The sequence below is a fragment of the Prionailurus bengalensis genome, chromosome D4 (genome assembly GCF_016509475.1).
Source record: "Prionailurus bengalensis isolate Pbe53 chromosome D4, Fcat_Pben_1.1_paternal_pri, whole genome shotgun sequence".
Lineage (NCBI taxonomy): Eukaryota > Metazoa > Chordata > Mammalia > Carnivora > Felidae > Prionailurus > Prionailurus bengalensis.
The window spans coordinates 87535248-87559909 of NC_057359.1; the positions used below are offsets into that span (position 1 = coordinate 87535248).

At 43.7% G+C, this 24662-nt stretch overlaps 2 protein-coding genes across 4 annotated transcripts in view; one reads left to right on the plus strand and one right to left on the minus strand.

The window, feature by feature from the left end:
• Window positions 1-1358: 1358 nt before the first annotated feature.
• DOLK (dolichol kinase) lies at window positions 1359-3451 on the minus strand. Its single transcript, XM_043566129.1, has one exon. The coding sequence runs from the start codon at window positions 3128-3130 to the stop codon at window positions 1514-1516; it is 1617 nt and encodes a 538-aa protein (XP_043422064.1). The 5' UTR covers window positions 3131-3451; the 3' UTR covers window positions 1359-1513.
• Window positions 3452-3503: 52 nt separating this feature from the next.
• NUP188 (nucleoporin 188) overlaps window positions 3504-24662 on the plus strand; it is a 54501-nt gene continuing 33342 nt past the window's right edge. Inside the window, exons 1-8 of one of the 3 annotated variants that reach the window (XM_043566123.1) lie at window positions 3504-3577; window positions 13632-13686; window positions 15418-15491; window positions 18052-18136; window positions 20226-20306; window positions 20800-20844; window positions 21816-21908; window positions 22542-22661. In XM_043566123.1, the coding sequence (XP_043422058.1) occupies window positions 3546-3577; window positions 13632-13686; window positions 15418-15491; window positions 18052-18136; window positions 20226-20306; window positions 20800-20844; window positions 21816-21908; window positions 22542-22661 (585 nt within the window). In that variant the 5' untranslated portion in view covers window positions 3504-3545. Of the gene's footprint in view, window positions 3578-4997; window positions 5435-13631; window positions 13687-15417; window positions 15492-18051; window positions 18137-20225; window positions 20307-20799; window positions 20845-21815; window positions 21909-22541; window positions 22662-24662 lie in introns of those variants that run through there. The other 2 variants (XM_043566122.1, XM_043566124.1) reach the window with 2 other exon arrangements.

Genomic DNA, 24662 nt, shown 5'->3' on the forward strand with positions numbered 1-24662 from the left:
GCAGGGATCCCCAGCCCTCAGCACAAGCTTGCTACAGCTGTGCTTCTTGGTGGGCCGAAGTTCGCGTGTCTTCCGGCCAGGCCCCTCCCTGTTGGGCTGGGTGAGAAGGGAGAACCTTGTCCAGCCTTGAGCAACTCGTTATGCTATCTTCCCACTGATGGGAACTGTTCACCCACGCGGCAAATGTCCACTGGGTTCCCCCTACAATGCCAGGCTCTGGTGGCACTCGGGGATGTGGTGGGGAGCCTGGACTCTGCCTCACAGACAGTAAGCATCCGGTGTGGGCCCCACAGCAGAGCCCCAAGTAGAACTCTGGGTAAACCTTGCCAGTCCCCGGTCTCTCGTTTCTTACCAAGAGAAGAAACACAGGTTTGGACATGACTGGAGTGTGGGAGGGTCTCAGGAGGGCCCCTCTGATAAGGACCATGGGCCGTCCAACCTGTCCTTCGTCAGCAACGCTCAGCCAGGCAGCAGAGGCTGTGAGGCAAGGGTGGAGCAGGCTGAAACAGGAAGTCAGCCCCGGCCCGATACTCTTCCTCCAGCCCTTCCAGGCCTGCTACAAGACGATCTCACCTCTCGCCTTCAGCGCTTCCTAGGCCCAAGTGAAGAAAGCACATGTGCTTGGCTATTTCCTCTTGGCTTCTCCTCCAAATGTAGGCAGGGGAATAAGGTCACTCTGGTCTCCAAGTACAGCCCATAAAACCTCTTGGCTTGCCTGCCGTTTTGCTGGGACGAGGGCTGGCCTTGGGTAATAATGACACTTTCCCTTACTATTTGTTCATTATGGACGGGCTGTGGGCTGGATCCTTCACACATCTCACCTCACAGCACCCCGTGAGGTGCAGGCTCTTCCTATTGCCATCTTGCAGACAGGAGCACTGAGGCCCAGAGTGGGTAAAATAGTGTAGCCAAGGACTCTGACCAGATTAGTTTGACTCCAGAACCTGAAGTGGTAACCTTTACACTCTATCGCGTCCAGCATCCAGGATCACAAGGTGAGGTAGGGTGGGCGGGGGGGGGGGGGGGGGGGCGACTAGAATACACACAAGTTCTTTGTGTTGTTGTGCTATCCTTTAAACCTTGTTTTCTGGGGCACCTGGGTGGCTCAGTCGGTTAAGCGTCCGACTTTGACTCAGGTCATGATCTCACTGTTGGTGGGTTCGAGCCCCGTGTCGAGCTCTGCGCTGACAGCTCGGAGCCTGGAACCTGCTTCAGATTGTGTCTCCCTCTCTCTCTCTGCCCCTCCCCTGCTTGTGCTGTCTCTTTCTCTCTCAAAAATAAATAAACATTAAAAAAAAAAAGTCATTTTCTTAAAAAAAAAAAAAAAGTCTTTCTTTTTAAATATCAGCAAAACTAAAACCAGGAGAGCTTTGACTTTTATTTTGAATCTGAATGAACTGAAAAATCCAATGTGCTTCTCACCCCTTGGCTCTTCATGCCCAAGTGGCTGGCTGCTGTGGGGACCCCTCATCCTCCCCATGTCCCTGTTTCCTCCATCACTGCTGCACAGCAGCTAGGCCATCAGCAGTATCAGCAAGTAGAGAGGCAACAGGAGATTGTCTATCTGCGTCGTGTATGCTTCTAGGAGGGACACGATGCTGATAGAGCCCAAAATCCAAGCATAGCTGTAGTTTAGGTCCACTCCGCTGTCAAAGATTAAGATCAGAGCTACAGAAATGATCTGCGCAAATATAGAGGTCACGGTCCCCTCAAAAGTCTTTTTGGTTCCAGGCCAGTGGATTTCCCCCATGGTGCTGCCGAAGATAGAGGCCACAGTGTCGCCCACACCCACAGCCAAGACCCCTGCGTAGGGAACCAGGGCCCTTGCTCCCCCTAAGCTACCCTTCTGTGTGCAGGGTCTGGGGACCAGCCAAATGGGAAGAGACATGCCCAGGAGCAGGTAGATATGTGTCAGGATGAGTGGTCCACTGTCGCGTTCATCCAGGAAAAGGGACAGGAGGCTCCTCAGGGTGTGGCCCAGGGGCTTGATGCGGAAATAGCGCACGTACTCCAGGAAGATGAAGACTGCCAGACAGATAGTGGCAGCTACGTAGAGCAGTGTCCGGTCAAAGAGGATACCTGGGATGTAGGTGGCCACCACGATGAAGTGGAAATACTTCCGGGCAATGGTGGGGGCCTGGTGCTTCTTGGACTCAGAGGACGACCGCTTGGCATTCTGGTAAAGTACCACCAGGCAGGCTAAGGTGGCCAGCAGAGACCAGTAGACTAGGAGGTAGATGCGGGTCTCTGTTTGGAAGAGGAACTGAAGAAGCCAGAGCAGGGGGTTCTTGCGGATGAGCCGGTGCAGCCAGGGCAGGACCACACCAAGGCCCAGCACACAGGTCATGAGGTGGAAGAAGACGGAGGAAGCCCAGGTACCTGAGTCCATGAAGACAAAGAGAGTGCTGAAGAAGATGCCCATAAGCACCATGCCTACCACCACCACCAGCAGGAAGAAATCCACTGGGTCACCCTGGCTTTCCACCACAGTCAGAGAGCGTTTGATGAGCTGGTTGAGCATGAAGCTGATGCCACCCAATACCAGCAGTGCCTCCCCAGGGGTAAAGCAGCGGGGCAGCAGGTACAGAAGGATCATGTTGAGGTACACGAAGATCAGCAGGACCTCCAAGACCTCTATCACCTCGCCCACACTCAGTGAGTGCTTCATGATGTAAATGATGACACCTCCAGCCAAGCCCGAGATGACACAAGTGTTGGTGGGCACTGGGCGGGTGATGCCCAGTGCCAATACTGAAGAGAAGAGGGCCACTGCCATGCCAGTGGCTGCCACCACAATTCCAAAGCGCTCAAAGTACGTGTTCCCCACAGACTGGCATCGCTCCTTCATGACCAGTCCGAGTAAAGGCATAACCATCGATGCCGGCAGCAGGCCGCTGTTTGCAGACATTCGGAACTGGAAGACAGCGCTTCCCTGCTGTAGCAGCCGATCCCACTTGTACTGGACGTAGAAGGCCTGCACCGCGAGGGCCACGGCACACCACGAGTATCGGTCCCACACCGCTGCGTGGATGCTGAGCACCACTGCGAACACTACTGCTGCCTCTGCCAGCACCGACCCGCTCAGCGGAGCGCCGGTCCCCGAGGCCGGGGGAGCGTACTCTCGGGTCATGTCTCTAGACCTGGGGCCCCGGGGAAACCGGGGTGACTAGCGACGTCTTGGCTTCTGGGTCCTTCAAGCCCTGCCAGGCCGACAGCGACAGCTTCACACAGCCAGCACCTTCTCTCTCCGTTCTCCAGCGGCGAGGAGGGAAGCTCCACTGGGGGCAGGCCACTCTCTGAGGCTTGATAATTGGCGCCCAGGCACCCTCCAGTGCCTCCCACTTAGGGCACAGACGCTGCCACTTGGCCGCTTTCTCTACAGCCTCGGGGGCCCTCGCCGCAGGTTCCTCACCTCTCTGGGCGTCGCCATCTTGACCCCGCCCGCCGTCACGTGACGAAGAGCACCGCCCACAGCCCGGCCGGAGGCGAACGGTCACGTGGGCAAGGCGTCTGGGGGCGGGGCTGGGGCGCGCGCGCGCGCGAAGATGGCGGCGGCCGCCGGCGGGCCGTGTGTGAGGTGCGGAGCGGGCCGAGTCGGCGGGGGTGGCTGTGAGGCGCGGGGTCTGAGTCGAGCGGCAGCCGGGCGGGACTTGCGGGCGAGCTGTGGCCGCGGTAGCGGGGCGAAGCCCGGCTAGGTGGACGGGCGCCGAGACCGGGAGGCGGTTACGTCCAGACGGTCCTCGCGCGCGGGGATCTGAGGCGACTTCTCCGAGACGGGGCCGGTGCCTCACCCCCTTCCCTCAGCGCCGGCCTCGCGTCTCCTCACCCAGTCGCTTTCCCTTCCTCCTCTCTCCCCACGGGCGCGTTCCTCGGCTCCCCGCCCCTCCCCCCCCCCGCCCGCCCCGCGCTTCCTCGTCTGGCGTAACGCTCCCTCGAGGCGCGACGGGGCGCTTCGCGGTCGCCCGGGGGAGTCCCCACCCACCCCCGTGCCCGCCGCAGCCTCCCCCGGTGCCCGCCGCAGCCTCGGGTGCCCCGCTCCGGCGACGCTCCCGGGTTCCTCCATGTGCTCGTTAGGAGGTCTGTTCCGGGGGTCGCCGAGCCACCTCCCTGCGGTCTCTGCCCTCTTTCTCCGCGCAGCCTTTCATCCATCCATCCATTCATTTTCTGGTGCCTTGACTCCGCCAGCCGACGGGCCCAAACCCTTGAAGAGGTCCCGGGCACCGTCCTGGACTTTGGGGACGCGAAGATGAAATGTTAGAAAGGAGGAGACCGTGCTTACTTTGGAAGAGCGCTTGCTTAGTGGCGCCAGACCCGGGCCCAGCGCTTGCGAAGCGTCATCTCCTTGGATTCGAGGCCGGGAGGCAGCTTCTCCCTTACAGACGACTCGCGGATCCGAGGACTTTCGCCGAGGGGTAAAGGGAGGATTCACACCGAAGGCGGCCCCACTCCGAAGCCTGAACCGGATCGCCACACGTCCAGCTTCCACGTTCCCGCTCGAAGCGTCTTCCGGCCGGCCCTGCCATCCCCCGGCCTAAAATTCAGCATCCCTGTCACTTACTGTGCCCGCACGCTGTCCCCACTTTTTTTTTTGGGGGGGGGGGCGGGGTTCGGTACTGCTGTATCCTCGACACCCAGACGAGCATGTACTCGACACAGTAAATACTACAAACGTTGCCCATCTTCTCGGATATCACTTCCTTCCCCTCTCAGCTCTTAGTGAAGAGTTTCTTCTTCTTCGGAGCTTTCTTTTTTTGTACATATGTATTATTATTACAGTTACTATGTCTTCATTATCGTACGTACATTTATTATTATGCATGTAGGTGTAATTATTAGTAGCTTATTCATTTTGAGAGAGGGGGTGCAAATGAGTGAGGGGCAGAGAGAGAGAAGCTGGGCTCACCCGAAGCGGGGCTCGAGCTCTCGAAGTGTGTGAGATCACCACCTGCGCCGAAGTCCGATGCTTCACCAGCTAAGCCGCCCAGGAGCCCCTTTGGAGCTCTTCCGTGCCTCCTTCTGAACTTTGCCTTTTCCTCCTTAGCTCTTTGCTCTGGCAGCATTGGGGTCGCGGCGCCTGCCTTCTCTTTTCTTTATTTCACAGTCGTCGTGGAGGTTGGGTGGAGTTTAGCTCCTGCCAGGTAAGGCCCCCTCCTCAGTGAACGCGAACAAGGCAAGGAAAGGGTTTGGTCTGCCTGAGAGGTGCTTCGGTCGTCCTGGGGAACCTACCAGACTCAGACCTGAAGATGGAAGGAATGACGCTCGGGTTTCTAAGCGGTGCTTCGCCCAGGGCGTGTGTTAAAGTAATCTTTCCCTTTTCTGCTGGAAATCACGTTACAACAGTTGGAATTCTACTGAGCAGCAGCCTTCTGCTTGAAATGCCTGGAGGTCTGGACTAAGAGAAAACTTAAATTCTCTTCCCGGTGCCTGCTGATTTGTAAGTGACCTCAGTCTGCCTTACCCTTTAGGCCTGTTTCTCCAAATGTGAGTCCTTTCCAGAGCAGTATTGAGGTGGCTCTGAAGCCTGTAGGAGAATCTTTGTGTATGTTGATGGGAGCTGGCACTAGCCAGAAATAGAGTAATACGCCCCCATCACTGAATGTTTTGGGAAGGTCACTCAGGGTTTGGCAGACAGCTTGAATATTGGCATTTTAAGGTATCTCTTGTGTTCATCGGTTAGTGTGTTCGTAAAAGTCTGAGCAGTGTGCGTGTGCTAAGAAAACACAGCAGCTGTGGTTCGAAAAGCTTGTCCTGGGAAGCTTACATTTCCGTTCACATGACAGGTGTGTACCTCATCTGTGGAGTCCGGGCATCCAGGGACAGTGGCCACTTTTATTTATTATCGCTGTGGAATATCACTGTGTTTCTCAAAAGAACTATGTCAGAGTAGGTTGGTTGTGTCTCAGTTTTCCACCAAAAGGACTCAGTCGTAGAGGCTCTTCTTCCTAACCTCCTAGTAGCTTTCACCCAGAGGTTTCCAACCACATGGATCCCTCTAGGGAAGATAATTTCCAGTTTCCATGGACTCCAGCTCTTTGAGGAATGGAGTTCTATGTTGTCTGCGAGAACATTGGGCCGAAAGTCAATGAACTTTTTTATTTTTATTTATTTACTTTTTTTATTTTAGAGATGGAGAGAGTGCGAGCAGGGGAGAAGGGCAGAGGGAGAAGTAGAGAATCTTAAGCAGGCCCTACACTTAGCATGGAGCCTGACATGGGGCTTGATCCCACAACCCTGGAATCATGACCTGAGCCAAAATAAAGAGTCTGATGCTCAACTGACTGAGCCACCCAGGCGCCCCTCAGTACATTTTTAAAACTTTAACTTTGAGGCAAGGTATTTAGTTTCTGTGCTTTGGTTTCTCCTCCAAGTACTTAGCTCAGACTTATTTATTGTGAAAATAAGTGAGAGACACTACAGTACATATTTTCTTTCTTTTTATTATTATTCTCAAGTTAGTTAACATACAGTGTACTCTTGGCTTCAGGAATTTTTTTTTTTTTTTTACATTTATTTATTTTTGAGAGAGAGAGAGAGAGAGAGATAGAGCATGCACGGGGGAGGGACAGAGAAAGAGAGAGGGAGACACAGAATCCGAAGCAGGCTCCAGGCTCTGAGCTGTCAGCATAGAGCCCGATGCGGGGCTTGAACTCACGAACTGAGATCGTGACCTGAGCCGAAGTGGGATGCTTAACCGACTCAGCCACCCAGATGCCCCAGGAATATTTTGTTTCTTGAAAACATATATAGAAGATGTCTCCCTGAGGCTTTGGATTAGACGTCACGGTTCTGGCCATGGCTGTTGTGTCTTGAGAATTACCTCCTAAACCGTAAGGTTCCAATTTGAGGTGAAGTCTTGCATTGATTCCTGAATAAATTCCCAGTGATCTCTCTCTTCCCTGTTTTCTGTCTTACTTCTGTGGTTATATTCCTTTGTAGTGTCTAATTGTTAGGATCATGCTTTTTGTTACTTTCTACTTTCTCGCTGATTGTATAATGTGTGCTTAACGTCCTTTGTCATTCCCAACGCTAAACTTAATAAGGATCATGAGGGTCTTAGATTCATTTGTATCTTCATTATTCGTAGGCTGGAAAATGTGTAGGAATCAAGGAACCAGAGACACTTGTTTCCACAAGGATTTCCTTCCTGATAAACTACCGTTTTCTCCTTTATTCTCCTTTCTCTTGGCATGTCTACATATAATTTTGGTTTTCTAATTTTTCTGTTCCACTTAGACTGTAGGCATTGCAGGTTGAGAAGGGACTCGTCATTCTTTCTTTGATACTAATTCATGAGCATGTTGTGGGTTTTTTTTTTTCACCTAGGGATTTATTATTTTATTTTATTTTTTAAAATACTTTATTTATTTTTGAGAGAGAGTGAGCCCGCGTGCACAAGCAGGGGGAAGGGCAGAGAGAGAGGAGGACAGGATCAGAAGCCAGCTCCACGCTGACAGCAGGGGGTCCAGTGTTGGGCTTGAACTCATGAACCTGAGCCAAAGTCTGACACTCAGCTGACTGAGCCACCCAGGCGCCCCTATTTATTATTATTATTTTTTTTTCTTTCCTATTTATTATTTTATTTTATTTTATTTATTTATTTTTTTCAACGTTTATTTATTTTTGGGACAGAGAGAGACAGAGCATGAACGGGGGAGGGGCAGAGAGAGAGGGAGACACAGAATCGGAAACAGGCTCCAGGCTTTGAGCCATCAGCCCAGAGCCTGACACGGGGCTCGAACTCACGGACCGCGAGATTGTGACCTGGCTGAAGTCGGACGCTTAACCGACTGCGCCACCCAGGCGCCCCTCCTATTTATTATTTTAAATAGGCTCCAAGCCTGCCCATCCTGCCCATCGTGGTACTTGAACTCATGACCCTGAGACTAAGATTTACATGCTCTACCATCTGAGCCAGCCAGGCACCCCATCAGCATGGTTGTTTTTTTCCCCCCCAGCATGTATTTTTTGAGCCTCTCCTCTGTACCAGCGACCGTGTTAAGGGTATGTGTTGCCATCGTAGAAAAGAAAGCTTCTCCTCAGCCTTTGCTTGTTGTAGGATGAATCTTGAGTGCAACTTGAAGCAGTGAATGTAATGTAATGATTAAACTCTGGAATTATGCAAACCTGGGTTCAAGCCATAGCTCCAAGCCCTGGATCTATTATATGTTAGCTTTGTGACACTAGACAAATTATTTAAGTATTCTTAGGCCTTAATTTCCTGAAGAAATAATGGGGATAATAACAGTATCAGCTTCATTAAGTGAGTTGTCAGTAAGTTGTCAATGAGACAGGGTGTTAAATGCTTAATACAGTGTCTGTATACTATAAATGCTTAGTGTTGGCTATTCTTTTTATCAAAAACTATCAGTAGACATTATTATTTTTGACATCTTATTATTATTTTTTTTAATGTTTCTATTTTTGAGAGAGAGTGTGAGCAGGGGAGGGACAGAGAGAGGGAGACAGAGGATCCAAAGTGGGCTGTATGCTGACAGCAGCTAGCCCAGTGCAGGGCTTAACTCACCAACCGTGAGATCATGACCTGAGCCGAAGTCCGATGCTCAACAGACTGAGTCACCCAGGCACCCCTATTTTTGACGTAACAAAAGGAACGTGACGTGGTTTTGCCAATTAAAAAATTTTTTTTGCCAATAAAATTTTAATTTCTAAAGGAACACTTTTTTTTTTTTTTTTTTTTTGAGTAGCAAGTGTAAAAGTTACTGCTTTAGTCTAGGACAGTGCTCTCTAATCTTGTTTAGTTAACAGACTCTTCCTCTCCCCCCTTCTCTCTGCCAAAAAAAGGCTAATACTATATATCAAACATAAAAGGCAGATAGGGTCTGTACTGACTGGTCTTTTACCTGCTCCTCTGAAATAAATTGATACCCTAGAGCAGTGGTGATTTAGGAATTCATTTGTGTGGTCATTTTAAAATGTAGATTTCCCATGCCTGTCCTTTGAGAAACAGTAGCTCTAAGTTGTGACCAGGATTCTGTAGTACTGCTGTGTTGTTCCCAGGTGATTTTGTTGTATGTGATCTGAGTATCAAGTACGAGTTGAGAAATACTCTTACGGGACATTTTATTTAAAAAAAAAAAAAAAAAAGGTGGGACTGCTGGATAGCTCTGTTGTTTAAGCTTCTGACTCTTGATTTCTGCTCAGGTTATGATCCCACAGTCATGAGGTCATGAGGGCTCTTAGCTGGGAGTGGAACTTGTTTAAGATTTTCTGTCTGTCTGTCTGTCTCTCTCACTCTCAGGAAAAAAAAAAAAGGGGGTGCCTGACTGGCTCAGTTGTTATAACATGTGACTCTCGATCTCCAGGTCGTGAATTTGAGCCCCAAGTTGGGTGTAGAGGTTACTTAAAAATAAAATCTTTTTTTTTCTTTTCTTTCTTTTTTTTTTTTTTTTTTTTTTTTAAAGCAAAAACTACAGATTTTGGTGTAACCAAAACCCACAGCTTGACTTTGACAAAACAAGGAATTCTAGGCCCTGGCAGCAGGGTTTTCATAGTGTGGGCACTACATAGTGTGGGCAGTGGTCTTTGGAGTTTCTTCTGGGAATCACTGCTACCTCTGTAGCTAGGGACTTAAGTTCTGAAAGCAAATGTGGATAAATGAAAGCTCAGTGATGCCCAGGCTTTTTGAAATTGGAAGATGAATGATCAAGAGTGATTTGATTTATGAACTCAGGCATACAAATGCCTTCAATTAATGATAAGTTTCTTTCCGTTAATTTTGATGTATTGTCAGCCCTGTTGTTAGCTATGTGTGATATAGTAGGTATCTAATCCATTCTGTGTAAATCAGAAGGTATCCTATGTAAAGTTCAAGTGTATGCTGTTTTTGATTTTTGAGAGAGAAGGGGGGAGGGGCAGAGGAAAAGAGAGAATCTTTTTTTTTTTTTTTTTTTTTTTTCAGAGAGAGAGAGAGATAGCACCTGTGTGTGGGGGAGGAGCAGCGAGAGAAGGAGAGAGAGAGAATCCCAAGCACCATCGGTGCGGAGCCCAACAAACACATGAATCTCAAGATGATGACCTGAGCCGAAACCAAGAGTTGGTTACTTAACTGGCTGGGCACCCAGGTGCCCCTACTCAGACCTTTAATTTTTTTTTTTTTTAGTGTTTATTTATTTTTGAGAGAGAGACAGAGTGTGAGTGGGGGAAGAACAGAGAGAGAGGGAGATACAGAATCCAAAGCAGGTTCCAGGCTTTGAGCTGTCAGCACAGAGCCCGATGCAGGGCTTGAACTCACGAACCGCGAGATCATGACCTGAGCTGAAGTCGGATGCTTACCGACTGAGCCACCCAGGCGCCTCAGACCTTCAATTTTTTTATTTCTTTTTGAAAGTTTATTTATTTTGACAGAGAGAGAGAGGGAGAGAGAATGAATCCCAAGCCGGCTCCGCACTGCCAATACAGAGCCAGATGCGGAACTGGAACCCATGAACTGTGAGATCGTGACCTGATCCAAAGCCAGTTTTTGAATAGTGAATGCTGTAATGCTCTTGTCATCAGATAAATGATTACTGATTCGACAGTGCAGCTCTGGGAGTTGGTGTCTATTAATTCAGCAGAACTGAAGTTTTCTTACAAGCATTAACCCTTAGAAAGGAGATTTATAATTTTAGGTTTTAAACCTCTTTGATGGGAAAATACTGAAAGACAATTTTTTTTAAAGATTTTATTTTTAAGTAATCTACACCCAACATAGGACTTGAACTCACCACCCTGAGATCAAGAGTGCACACTCCACTGACTGAGCCAGCCAGACATACCCTGAGAGACAATTTTTTTAAAATTTTATTTATTTATTAATTTATTTTAGAGAGAGAATGAACAGGGAGAGGGAGAGAGAATCTTAAGCAGGCTCCACCCTTATTGTCGACCGTGATGCGGGGCTTGATCCCATGACCCTGGAATCATGACCTGAGCCAAAATCAGAGTTGAAGGCTCAACTGTTTAAGCCACCCAGGCACCCCTTATGTATGTATGTATGTATTTATTCATTCATTCATTCATTTGTATTGTTTAACGTTTATTATTTTAGAAAGAGTGAGATTGAATAGGGGAAGAGCAGAGAGAGAGCAAGAAAGAGAATCCCAAGCAGGCCCCGCACTGCCAGCCTGGAGCCTGACACGGAGTTTGAACTCATGAACTCATGAACCATAAGGTCATAACCTGAGCTGATATCAAGAGTCAGACGCTTGGGGCACCTGGGTGGCTCAGTCAGTTGACCAGCCGTCCTTGGCTCAGGTCATGATCTCGCGGTTCTTGAGTTTGAGCCCCAAGTTAGGCTCTGTGCTGGCAGCTTGGAACCTGGAGCCTGCTTCGGATTCTGCGTCTTCCTCTCTCTCTGCCCCTCCTCCGCTTGTGCTCTGTCTCTCTCTCAAAAATAAACATTTAAAAAAAAGAGTTGGAAGCTTAACCGACTGAGCCACCCAGGTGCCCCTTATTTACTTTTAAGAGAGAGAGAGAGTACGAGCAAGGGAGAGGCAGAAAAAAGAGGGAGAGAGAGAGAGGGAGAATCCCAAGCAGGCTCTGCACTGTCAGCATGGAGTCTAATGTGAAACTCCATCCTATGAACCATGAAATCATGACCTGAACTGAAATCAAAAGTCGGGTGCTTAACTGACTGAGCCACCCAGGTGCCCCTCCTTAAATAAAATCTTAAAAAAAAAAAAAAAAAAGAGGAAACAGCAAAACTAAAAGGCAACTGACAGAATGGGAGAAGATATTTGCAAACAACATATCAGATAGAGGGTTAGTATCCAAAATCTATAAAGAACTTACCAAACTCAACACCCAAAAAACAAATAATCCAGTGAAGAAATGGACAAAAGACATGAATAGACACTTCTCCGAAGAAGACATCCAGGTGGCCAACCGACACATGAAAAAATGCTCAACATCACTCATCATCAGGGAAATAGAAATCAAAACAAAACCACAATGAGATACCACCTGACATCTGTCAGAATGGCTAACATTAACAACTCAGGCAACAACAGATGTTGGCGAGGATGCGGAGAAAGAGGCTCTCTTTTGCCCTGCTGGTGGGAATGCAAACTGGGGCAGCCACTCTGGAAAACAGTATGGAGGTTCTTCAAAAAAATTAAAAATAGAACTACCCTGTGACCCACCAGTTACACTATTAGGTATTTATCCAAGCGATACAGGTATGCTGTTTCAAAGGGGCACATGCACCCCATGTTTATAGCAGCACTATCAACAATAGCCAAAGTATGGAAGAGCCCAAGTGTCCATCGATAGATGAATGGATAAAGAAGATGTGGGGTGTGTGTGTATGCGTATCCAGTGGAGTATTATTCAGCAATCAAAAAGAATGAAATCTTGCCATTTGCAACTACGTGGATGAAACTAGAGGGTATTATGCTAAGTGACATTAGAGAAAGACAAATACCGTATGACTTCACTTGTATGAGGACTTTAAGATACAAAACAGATGAACATAAGGGAAGGGAGGCAAAAACAAAAACAGGGAAGGGAACAAAACAAGAGTCTCTTAAATATGGAGAACAAACTGAAGGTGACTGGAGGGATTGTGGGAGGGGGGAGGGGCTAAATGGGTAAGCGGCATTAAGGAAATATATTCCTGAAATCATTGTTGCACTATATACTAACTTGGATGTAAATTTAAAAAATTAATAAAATGGTAAAAAAAAATTCTGGAAGTCGGGTGGCTTGAAATATAGTCCTTTTTTATTTTTTATTAAAAAAATTTTTTTAATGTTTATTTTTGAGAAAGAGAGCACGAGTAAGCTTGGGGGAGGGCAGAGATAGAGGTAGACAGAGAGTCAGAACCAGGCACCAGGTTCTGAGCTGTCAGCACAGAGCCTGATGCAGGGCTTGAACTCACAAACTGTGACATCATGACCTGAGCTGAAGTTAGACACTTAACTGACTGAGCTATGTAGGCGCCACGATATACTCCTTTTCTAGATTCTCCTTATTTGTCACTAAATTTTAATGAGAGGGGAGGAGGTAGAAATAAAATGCTGCATTGAGGCGGTGCCTTAGCATAGAAGATGTGAGATAATTCACTAATTTATATTTCATTCTAAAATATACATTTTTGCATACTTTAATACCTCTGAAATTGCAATGCATTTTATTATTGATAGAACAGAAATAATTATGTATCCTTCAATTAATGGCATCTTAAATGCATTAAAATGTGGTGGCCATTCTCATTTTTAATAGTACCTGCTTGGTTTAGGTTATATGTTAGTTTCTTAATTTCTACTTTAAACATCAAACTTATAAGAAAAATAGAATAGGATTAATGTCTAGAATTTCATCAAATTGCTTTATACATTGAGTTTCCTGATTTCAGAGAATAGATGAGATACTGTGAGACAGCTTAGTCAAATTTGTATTCTCTGAAAGTGCAGGGGCACCTGGGTGGCTTAGTCAGTTGAACGTTCGACTTCGGCTCAGGTCATGATTTCACAGTTTGTGAGTTAGAGCTCTGTGTCAGGTTCACTGCTGTCAGCTCAGCCCACTTTAGATCCTCTGTCCTCCCCCTCTCTACCCTCCCCCACCCCAAATAAATAAAACCTTAAAAAAAAAATAAAAGTGCAAAATTACCTCTGCTTTCTGTCATTCTTCAGGAGCAGCAGGGAACTGTGGACAATTCTGCTTGGAAGGTCAGCTCTGAGAGAGCTGGTAAGTGCTGGTATTCTTGGGTGGATTCTGTAGTTTTTGTATAGCTTATATTACAAAGAGCCCCTGAAATTGCCTTCTCTTTGAAGGAGGAAGTAAACACATTTTTTTAATTCCTAGATCTTTGTAAACATTATGCATTCCCTGCTTCTCTGTGCTGAAATGTGGTGTGTTTTATAGCCTATCTGCTGAAGTCTTCTAAATCTCTACCTTTCTTTGTCCTTTAGTGATTCCTTACCTGAAAAGATACCAGTGCTGCTTGGCTGGCTGCTCAGGGTTGGAGTACAAATACCTTTCTGCTATTTCAGGGCTAAGGAAGATTCTCAGGCTTTTTCTCTGTCTCATACTTTCCTTGCCTTTTTTTCCTTTTCCATGTAGCTAGCTCCTTAGGTCACAGAGGCTATGGTATCTAGGATATTTCCAAGTATATAATCAGTAAAGCACAGTTCTTCATGTTAATCCTTGAGTGGCCTTAACTTGTGAGGGTAAAGCATTAAGATGATATTTAGTTATCACTGTTGTTATTGTGGTAATTAACATAATGAATGTCACACCTTTTTTTGAGACTTAACATTTTTTTTTTTTTTTTTTTTAAGTAGGCTCCGTGTCCAATGTGGGGCTTGAACTCATGACCTTGACATCAAGAGTCATGGGGCACCTGGGTGGTTCAGTCATTTGAATGTCTGACTTTAGTTTTGGCTCTGGTCATGATCTCACAATTTGTGGGTTTGGGCCCTGCATTGGGCTCTGTGCTGACAGCGTAGAGCCTCCTTGGATTCTCTCTCTCCCTCTCTCTCTGCTACTCCCCTGCTCTCTCTGTCTCTCAAAATAAATAAACAAACTTAGAAAAAGAGTCACGTGCTCTACTGTCTGAGCCAGCCTGGCACCTCTAGAGCTTTAACATTAAAAAAAAAAAATGTTTTTTTAGCGTTCATTTATTTTTGAGAAGGAGACAGAGTGCGAGCTGGGGAGGGGCAGAGAGAGAGGGGGACACAGAATTTGAAGCAGGCTCCATGCTCCGAGCTGTCAGCACAGAGCCAGACGTGGGGCTCGAACTCAAGAACCGTGAGATCATGACCTGAGGTGAAGTCAGACGCTTAATCATCTGAGCCATCCAGGCAGCCCTAGAGCTTTAACATTTTGATGTGCTTTCATCTGATAATTCTACTTCTAGAAACATATCTTACAAGAAAGAAATCCTGAAAAAATTTTCGTATACAAAGCTCTTTACAATAGCATTACATATATTAATAAGTAATCACAGCTTAAGTATATCTAACGTTAGAGACATGGTAAATAAATTATTAGCTAGCTACTTGATAAAATATCATGCAACCACTAGAAAGGACATTAAAAAATTTTTCTTTAATGTTTATTTTTATAAGAGAGAGACAGCATGAGCAGGGGAGAGGCAGAGAGAGGGAGACACAGAATCTGAAACAGGCCCCAGGCTCTGAGCTATAAGCACAGAGTTCGATGTGAGGCTTGAACTCATGAGCCGTGAGATCATGACCTGAGCCGAAGTCAGACGCTTAACCGAGTGAGCCACCCAGGCACCCCAGAAAGCTAGTTTATCAAGATTTTCATAATAAGATTAAATCATTGTTAGAATGTTAAGCAAGGGAAAGGAGGCTACATAATTCTCTATCCAAAATGATTTCAGCTGTGGGGAGAAATGTATTAAAAAGACCAGGAATGTGTAAATCCCTGTATAATTTCTTTGTTCTTTTCCAGAATCAGATTGAGGCAGAACTGAATAAACATTGGCAGCGGCTCTTAGAGGGGCTGTCCTACTATAAACCTCCCAGGTATGGCTATTCCATGCGTCTGGCTAGAGTAATTCCACTGAGGAAGCTGGGGTAGAGAAACTCTTCCTGTACGATTTGGTGATGCTGCTGGGTTAGTAGGTTACAGAGAATACAAATTGGTTACCAGTGGAAAAGAGTCAGGCACATTTGTACTGTCTGTTGAAAGGGAAATTCCTTTTAGAAATACAACCTTGCCGAATGCAGTTATATAAGCCTAGTGCCTAGGGCTAGAGAGTCATTAACTCATCAGTGAATAGTTCTAATATTTATCTCGTTCCACCATGTTTGTGTGAAGTATTGTCAGCACCAAGTGCCAGGATAGGGCAGTGGACAGTGACAGTAGTAGCTGACCACTTAGACTGTTTATTAGGTACCAGCTGTTACTCTTAGCACTTAGCAGAAGTTCTTTAATCTTTATAACAGCTCTTTAAGATAGCTACTGTTTTTATTCTTTGCTTGAATATATAGATTTTTTTTCCTCTGGGCAATGAAAAACAACAGCAATCAAATATAAATTAGTTTTAAAAAAGAAGAGAGTACACCTTGTAGGACTAGACTCTTGTACCTTAATTCCTAGTCCAGATTGCATTCTGTTATGCGTCGGAGTTCCCAAGCCACCCTCATTTCCTTTCTACTTCTGAACATCTGATTTTGTTTTTACATTACTTTCCATCTTCATTTTCTTAGGTTAGTGAAGAACTTTCTTTTTTTGTTGTCGTTCATTACCCCTTCCCCCATACTTATTTGAAGTAACTCCCAGACGTCATGTTGTTTTATCTGTAACTTCTGTGTGTCTAAAATATATGGACTTAAAAAAAAAGAAGCTAATCACTATATTATCACCTATAGGTGCTTTTATTATTATTGTTTCCATTTTACAGATGGGGAAACTGAGGCACAAAGAGGTTAAGTAACTTGCCCAAGGTCACACAGCTAGTAAGTGTAGAACCAGGATTTGAACCTGGCAGTCTTACTCCAGTGTCTGTGTTCTTAATCCTCATTCTGTGTCGCCTCTTTCAGAACTTACTGTTTAACCTTATAGTAGCCTTTGTGTTGTGGATTTCCTGTGAAATGTGAGAGTCTATAAAAAAATCAAATCCAACAGCAACATGCTTGTAGTTCACAGAATGGGCATTTGTGGCATTACTTTCTTTTTTTAAAGACAAAAGTTTCTTTGTCGGTAGCATGAGATTTGAGGTCTGACAGACGTTTTTTTTTTTTTTTAAACGTCAGCCTTTATTTGAATTTAACTTTTTTTTTCCCTTTAATGTCTTTTTTCTGTTCTAGGATCCAATTCAGGATCTCACGTTGCATTTAGTGGTCATGTCTCCTTAGCTCTTAGATGTGACAGCACCTCAGTCGTTCCTTAATTTTCATCATCTTGAATAGTTTTGAGGAGGACTGGTCAAGTATTTTGTAGAATGCCCTCAATTTGGATTTGTCTCATGTTTTTCTCATTATTAGATTGGAGTTGTGGGTTTTGGGGAAGAATGCACAGAAATGAAGTACCATTCTTAACCATAACAGAGGATGTGGTAATTCACATGAAATCACTGGTGATGGTGATCTTGCTCATTTGGGCAAGGTAGTATTTGCCAAGTTTCTCTTCTGTCAAGTCATTGTTTTTCCTTTCCCTACTCTGTTTTAGAAGTGGGTCACTAAGCATAGCCCACTTTCTAGCTGGGGGTATAGTGGAATTAAATTCTACTTCCTGAAGGGAGTAGCATCTATATGTATTATTTGGACTTCTTCTCTAAGGAAGGTTTTTTCCTTCTCTGTATTAATTTATTTATTTACATGGGCACGTGTATATTTATTTTATACTTTGTTTATACTTTGTTTTAGCTTTGGTCACTGGGAGTTCTTTCAGGTTGGCTTCTATGTAATCTTGACATTTTCCATCCTTTTTTTTCCTGAATTATTTTCTTATTTTCTGACATTACAAGATGCTCCAGGCTCATCTTTTATTTTCCCCGCCCCAGCTGTAGAGTTAGCTGTTTCTCTAAGGAGTCTTGGTAACTTTTATTAGATAATGGTATGAGAAAAAAAAAGAAAAGATAATGGTATGAGAAACCAAGATCTGGGTGCTGGGTGTGCTCACTGCTACGGGGGTGCTATAGCTTCTAGGCCCTCTCAGCTAGGCAATATGTATTTGTATACTAACAGACCTGGTTTTAAATTTCACCTTCACTTTTTATTAGCTGTGGGATTTTTGGTAAGTTATTTATTCTTTCTGAGTATTAGTAATTCCACTTGTAAAATGGGGATAGTAGTATCTACCTTTCAGGATAGTTGTCAGGATCAAGAATAATACAACTTAATATATCCACATTTATTATTATAACTGTAATTTGTAACAGACACTTACTGTATTTATCATTTAGGCATAAGTAGTTCTGTGTTATAAAATGTGTAGAGATGAAGTTGTGGTTGCGTGTATATTTTGTAGGCACCTAAAGGGCAAGAAAAGGTCTGTTGTAAACATATCTGTAAGCATTTTTGTTTAAAATCCTGAGAGGGTCATTGAGAATGAGGAAATGATTCATTGTTCTTTTCATAGTCCAAATTCAGCTGAAAAAGTGAAAGCTAATAAAGATGTGGCTTCACCATTGAAGGAACTGGGTTTAAGAATCAGCAAGTTTTTGGTGAGTAAAAATTAGCACTGGCTCAGTTTACTACCTGCACTGCAGATGTCCATTGTTTTGTTGTTAGTGATTGTTAGTGAAAATTCAGTGTATTTCTGTTTTGGAGATTAAATTGAGCATACTATGTTTCAAATATATTCAAGTTGCAACTCTTCTTGCTAAAAAGCTACAAATTAAGTTGCCAGACCTGTTTACTATATATATATGTTTACCATATGTGTACATGTTTACTATACACACACACACACACACACACACACACGCACACACGCACACACATGCATGCACGCACTGGAGTTTTCTTCAGCATGCGTGTGGTGATCCTTAAATTGACTAGATTGTATTTAAATTTTTTTTTAATGTTTCTTTTTATTTTTGAGACGGAGAGAGACAGAGCATGAGTGGGGGAGGGGCAGAGAGAGAGGGAGACACAGATTCCGAAGCAGGCTCCAGGCTCTGAGCTGTCAGCACAGAGCCTGATGCGGGGTTCAAACTCACGGGCTGTGAGATCATGACCTGAGCTGAAGTCGGTTGCTTAACTGACTGAGCCACCCAGGCGCCCTGAGATTGTATTTAAATATGTAGCTGTTTCTTTTTATTTTCTTGCTTTTTTTAATGTTTACTTTTGAGACAGAGAGCGTGTGGGGGAGGGGCAGAGAGAAAGAGGGAGACAGAATCTGCACAGGCTGCACGCTGTCAGCACAACGCCAGGGCTCAAACCCACGAACTGTGAGTGGTGACCTGAGCCCAAGTTGAAAGCTCACTTGACTCAGCTACCCAGGCACCCCTCTTTTTTTATTTTGGAAACGCAGATGATGCCTGCTGCTGTATTAACTGTTTGGTAGATATGCACAATTGTTTCTGATGTTGTAAATTTGATCGTCATGTAAATTACATGTCAGTCACTGGCTTCTTTTTCTTCTATTTGGGGTAAACTTATCATCTTTTATGAAATCTTTTAAAAGGATTTTCGTTTAGGTATTTTGTCCATAGCACCATTTACAGTGTTTTTCAGTTATGTGTCTTTTACCACTGATTGACAACTTGGCTGCTTAAATATAGCGTTATATTTGAAACATGATTTTTAAAAACCTAGTCTAAAATAGATCAAAACATTAGGTGTACATTGTTTTACAACCAGTATCTGTAAGCTGAGAAGCAGTACTGATGTGTCCAGTGTCAGGAGGAGTGGTTAAACCTGTTGCTATTTATGCCCACCATTCACACAGCCCTCTACCTGTTTCATCTATTTGTATATTTTCTGAATACTCTTGATAGATTTCAAACTAGTAGTGGGCAATCACTGTCTCTTCCCTAGTGTGCTCATTATAATAAATGAGCCATTATAATACTTACAGATATAAAACATGAAGCTCTCAAACACACTCCTCCTTGAGACTGACGGCTTGAGGGAGGAAGTGGAGAGAAGAGAGAGGAAATGAGGTTTCTGTGATTTCTTCAGTCTGTTTTCCCTTCCTCTTTTCCTCACCTATCAATCACAGACCTATCTCCGTGCTTGTTGAGTGACCTGTGCACATTCAAGCAGTATTCTGTCACGGAAATCCCTGTCTGGTAACACACCCCCATATTTCAACTTTTTACCAAATTTCACCAAACACTTGGACTATTTCATTTTTGTCAGCTCACCATTGATAACAGAGTATAGGTTATTCTGTCCTTGTGACTAAATAAATAACTAACCAAAATTCTGTTTACCTGAAGTAGTTTTCATTGACTGCAAATCAAAGGATGGGGCAGTACCTGGTTGTCGTTCATCTGAGAGGGAGACATATCATGCCTTTGGAAGCAGGAATGTCTGCCTGTACTTCAGTTTCCACAACTTGCTCCAAAGGAGCAAGGAGCAAGGATTTACTATGAACCTGGGCCTCTCTTCTCACCCCGACAGCATGTGCATCAATACCTGAGTTTATTCTGTGTTAAAAAAAAAAAAAAAAAAAAGCTTTTTATTTATTCAAGTTCTAGAGGATATTTATTCATTCTAGAGGATAAGCCTTTAGGACGTCGTGCATCCTTTGTGTGTTTTCTGAGCTGACGTGGCTGTTCCTCACTTACGGCCTCTGTATTTCAGGGTCTTGACGAAGAACAGAGTGTGCAGTTGCTCCAGTGTTACCTTCAAGAGGATTATAGAGGTACTCGGGACTCACTAAAGGTTTGTAGTTATGCCCAGCTGCTTTCTCCTGCCTTTGTCCTTTTCCTTGGTGTTAGGTGTTGAAGGGTTTTGGTAGTGGTTCTTTGCAGCAGGTAGGTGGTCAGATACAGTCATTCTCAGGAAAGACTTTCTAAAGGCTTAAAAAGCATGTACTTCAACTAAGGTCTGTTGTCAGACTTGGGCGGGGGGTTGGGGGGGGGTGCCGGAGAAGTCAAAGACTGACATGTTAATCATAGAGTCTCAGGACATCAGAGCTGAGAAACACCTGGTACGGTATCTCGCCTCTCTAACCCAACATTCTACATATGAGCAAGTGGAGTCGAGGGGAGGGGGCGGGGATTTGAGTACACATTTGGATACGTGTAGGTAAAAAATGTGTCCAGAAATGAATGGGCAGTTATAATCTTGAAGGGTGAGGTGAAGATGTTTATCTTTTTCTTTGTTAATTGAGCTTTGCTTATACGATGGCTTCTTGACTTCTTTTTTCCTTCAGACGGTACTGCAAGACGAGAGGCAGAGCCAGGCCTTAATCCTGAAGGTTAGTAGTAGTCACTGTTTTCATTCTTTGATGTGAAATTGGGTGATGGCTTCTTGACCTTGTTCTCCTGGGCATTGCTGGCTTTTGAGTGTTTTGTTGGGGAAGCATTGAGGCCTCAGTGAAGTAGCTTAGTAACTCACTGTGAAACAAGAAGCTTTTATCCACTGGACCCAGCTGAGACCTTTTCCAAAGGAGATTCTTTGGTTACTGGGGATGAAAACTGGTTCATGCGTAGTTTTCCTCTCAGTCTAAATGCAAGAATATTAATTTATATTTTTTTATTCCTTTATCTCCTCCTACCCCCCAAATCAACCTTCGCATTGAGGATGTCATATAAAGTGGAATTTGACTATTTTTGGTGTTTATTGAGAATAAGTACATTAGTAACAAGCAGTTAGGACATATACGAGGGTTATTTTTATATTTGTTTTCATTTATTTGGCCTGTCAGTTACAGCATTGTGTGTTATTTGAAAGCTCTGAGAAGTCATGCTAGAAAACTTGTTTATATTTTTATAGAATTTCTTTTATCTTGAGGGACTTGACTTTTATCCTATTTCATGAAGTTCTTTTGCTTTCTTTTGGCCTAACACAAACTTTCCATTTCTGTGATTGCTTGTAGAAGTCAGACTTTTCCATTCATATCTTTTTTTTTTTTTTTTTTTTAGTGTTTATTCATTTTTGAGACAGAGGGAGACAGCATGAGCGGGGGAGGGGCAGAGAGAGAGGGAGACACAGAATCTGAAGCAGGCTCCAGGCTCTGAGCTGCCATCACAGAGCCCGACGCGGGGCTCAAACTCACGAACCACGAGATCATGACCTGAGTGAAGTGGTCGGATGCTTAACCGACTGAGCCACCCAGGCACCCCTTCCATTCATATCTTTAAGTGATCTTCTTATCAATAAATTTAAAATTGAGTGTCTTCTGTGTAAAGGTCAGTAAATGATTTTGCATCTTTGGGTTCTTCCCAGATTGCAGATTATTACTATGAAGAAAGAACCTGTATTCTTCGTTGTGTCTTACACCTTCTCACTTATTTCCAAGATGAAAGACACCCTTATAGGGTAAGCCCATTTAGTCCTCTTGGTTTTTCTTTATCCTATAAAATTCAATACTTTTATTTTTTCATTATTTATTTATTTATTTATTATTATTATTTTTAAACATTTTTTTTTTTCAACATTTATTTATTTTTGGGACAGAGAGAGACAGAGCATGAACGGGGGAGGGGCAGAGAGAGAGGGAGACACAGAATCGGAAACAGGCTCCAGGCTCCGAGCCATCAGCCCAGAGCCCAACGCGGGGCTTGAACTCACGGACCGCGAGATCGTGACCTGGCTGAAGTCGGACGCTTAACCGACTGCGCCACCCAGGCGCCCCTATTATTATTTTTTTTTAATGTTTGTTTATTTTTGAGAGAAACAGAGTGTGAGCAGGGGAGGGGCAGAGAGAAAGGGTGACAGAATCTGAAGCAGGCTCCAGGATCTGAGCTGTCAGCACAGAGCCCGATGTGGAGCTTGAACCCATGAGCCACGAGATCGTGACCTGAGCTGAAGTCGGATGCTTAACTGAGCCACCCAGGCGCCCCTAAAATTCAATACTTTTGAAAAATGTTATATTATTCATATTTGCATTCATTTGAATATTAACCTTTTACTGTAGGTATAAGTTACTCTGAGGGTTTGTTTTTTTTTAAGGTTGAATATGCAGACTGTGTTGATAAATTGGAGAAGGAACTAGTCACAAAATACAGACAGCAGTTCGAAGAGCTTTATAAAACTGAAGCACCAACTTGGGAGACACATGGAAACCTCATGGTATGTGGTTACCGGGCCCTCCTGTAACTCTTATAAGAATGGTATACCCTTGTGTATAGAGCTCTAAGTTAAATTATTCATTTATTAACTTATAACATTTATAGATTATCTTTCTTCCAAAAAGTTTAAATATGTCATGGATCAAAATATTGATGACTCTAAGTAATGGTACTTAATTCTGGGCGTTTTCACTTGACTTTGTCTATTCAGTTAATTTACTTTTTGTTCTTACCTAAAATCTTCCCTTAGTTGTTAATGGAACTCTAAATTCAAGATTTCATCCTCTTTATTATCATTATCTGTTAAGTATGTGACACTAGTCTATTTTATCCTAAATCATAAAGCATTTATAAATTAGAACATGATCTTTTTTGTTTTGAAAATAATACATGGTTATTAAAACAACGTAACCAAAACATGGATAGTAACTATTGAAAATATTTAATAGTGGTAAAGGTCCCATTTACAATAGCCATAAAAGCATAAATTTCTTAGGAATAAGCATGCAGCCATCCAAAATCTGACTGAAGAGAACTTTAAAATTCTATAAAGGGTATAAAAAAGTCATAACTGAATGGAGAAACACACTGCATTCTTGAATATAAAGACAGCACCATAAAAGTGTCAGTTTTTCTTATATAAACCTATAATTTTATTTATTTTTAATATTTAAAAATTTTTGTTTTTGAGAACACACATGAGTGGGGGAGGGGCAGAGACAGAGAGGGAGACACAGAATCTGAAGCAGGCTCCAGGCTCTGAGCTGTCAGCATGGATTCCGACATGGGGCTTGAACTCATGAGCTGTGAGATCATGACCTGAGCTGATGTCAGACGCTTAACTGACTGAGCCACCCAGGCACCCCAACCTATAAATTTAGTGTAATCCCTACAAACAAACAAACAAATACAAATAAGTGTTTGTTTTGCCTTTTATTTTGGAACTGAACGAGCTGATTCTAAAAGTCATATGAAAAATAAGTAAGAATAGTCAGGAAATTTGTGAAAAAGGAAAAATACTTTTGTTAGATAATTACCATTACAGTAATTTAAAGCATGGCATTGACATATGAATAAATAGACTTATAAATAGAGCATAATAGAACATCTGGCTATAGACCCAAATGCTGAGTTAGCATATGATAAAGGTGGCATTTCAATCAGTGGGAAATGTTGTATTTTTCAATAAATGGTGTTGAACTACCGGATAGCCTTGGGGAGGAAAAATAAACTCTATCTTCTATCTTCTACCAAAAGAAAATCACGTAGATGATTTAAATTGAAAAAATATATATATATATATTAAATTGAAAAAAAAAACTATAGGGGTGCCTGGCTGGCTCAGTTGGTGGAACATGTGAATCTTGCTCGGGGTCATGAGTTCGAGCCCCACATTGGGCATATAGTTTACTTAAAAAAAAAATTAACTATAAACGTATTAGAAAGAAAACATGGGAGGTGGGTTTTGTTCTCGTGTTTTATTTTGGAGTGGAGAAGACTTTTTAAAGTAAAATTCAGAAGCCATAAAAGAAAAATAATTATAAACATCAAATCAAAAACTTGCAAGGCAGAAAAGTCAAAAACAAAAATAGCGCAGTAAACAAAGTCAAGACAAACTCATATTGGGTTCTTAAAATAGAAAGAACTCTAAATCACTAAGACTCAATAGAAAAACAGGGCAAGGCAATGAACAAATTCATGTGGCAACACTCTTGCCCATGGGATGGGATAATGGGTACTCATATTTTGCTGTATAAACAGTCCTTTTTTAATGGAAAATATTATGAAAATACTTAAAAATTGAAAGGCACATATTTCTTGACCTAGCAGTTCTAGTTTTTTTTTTTTTTCCTTTAATGTTTATTTTTGAGAGAGAGAGAGAGAGAGAGCAGGGGAGGGGAAGAGAGAGAGGGAGACAGGATCTGAAGCAGGCTCCATGCTGACAGCAGAGAGCTTGATGCATGGCTTAAACTCACAAGCCATGGGATCGTGACCTGAGCCG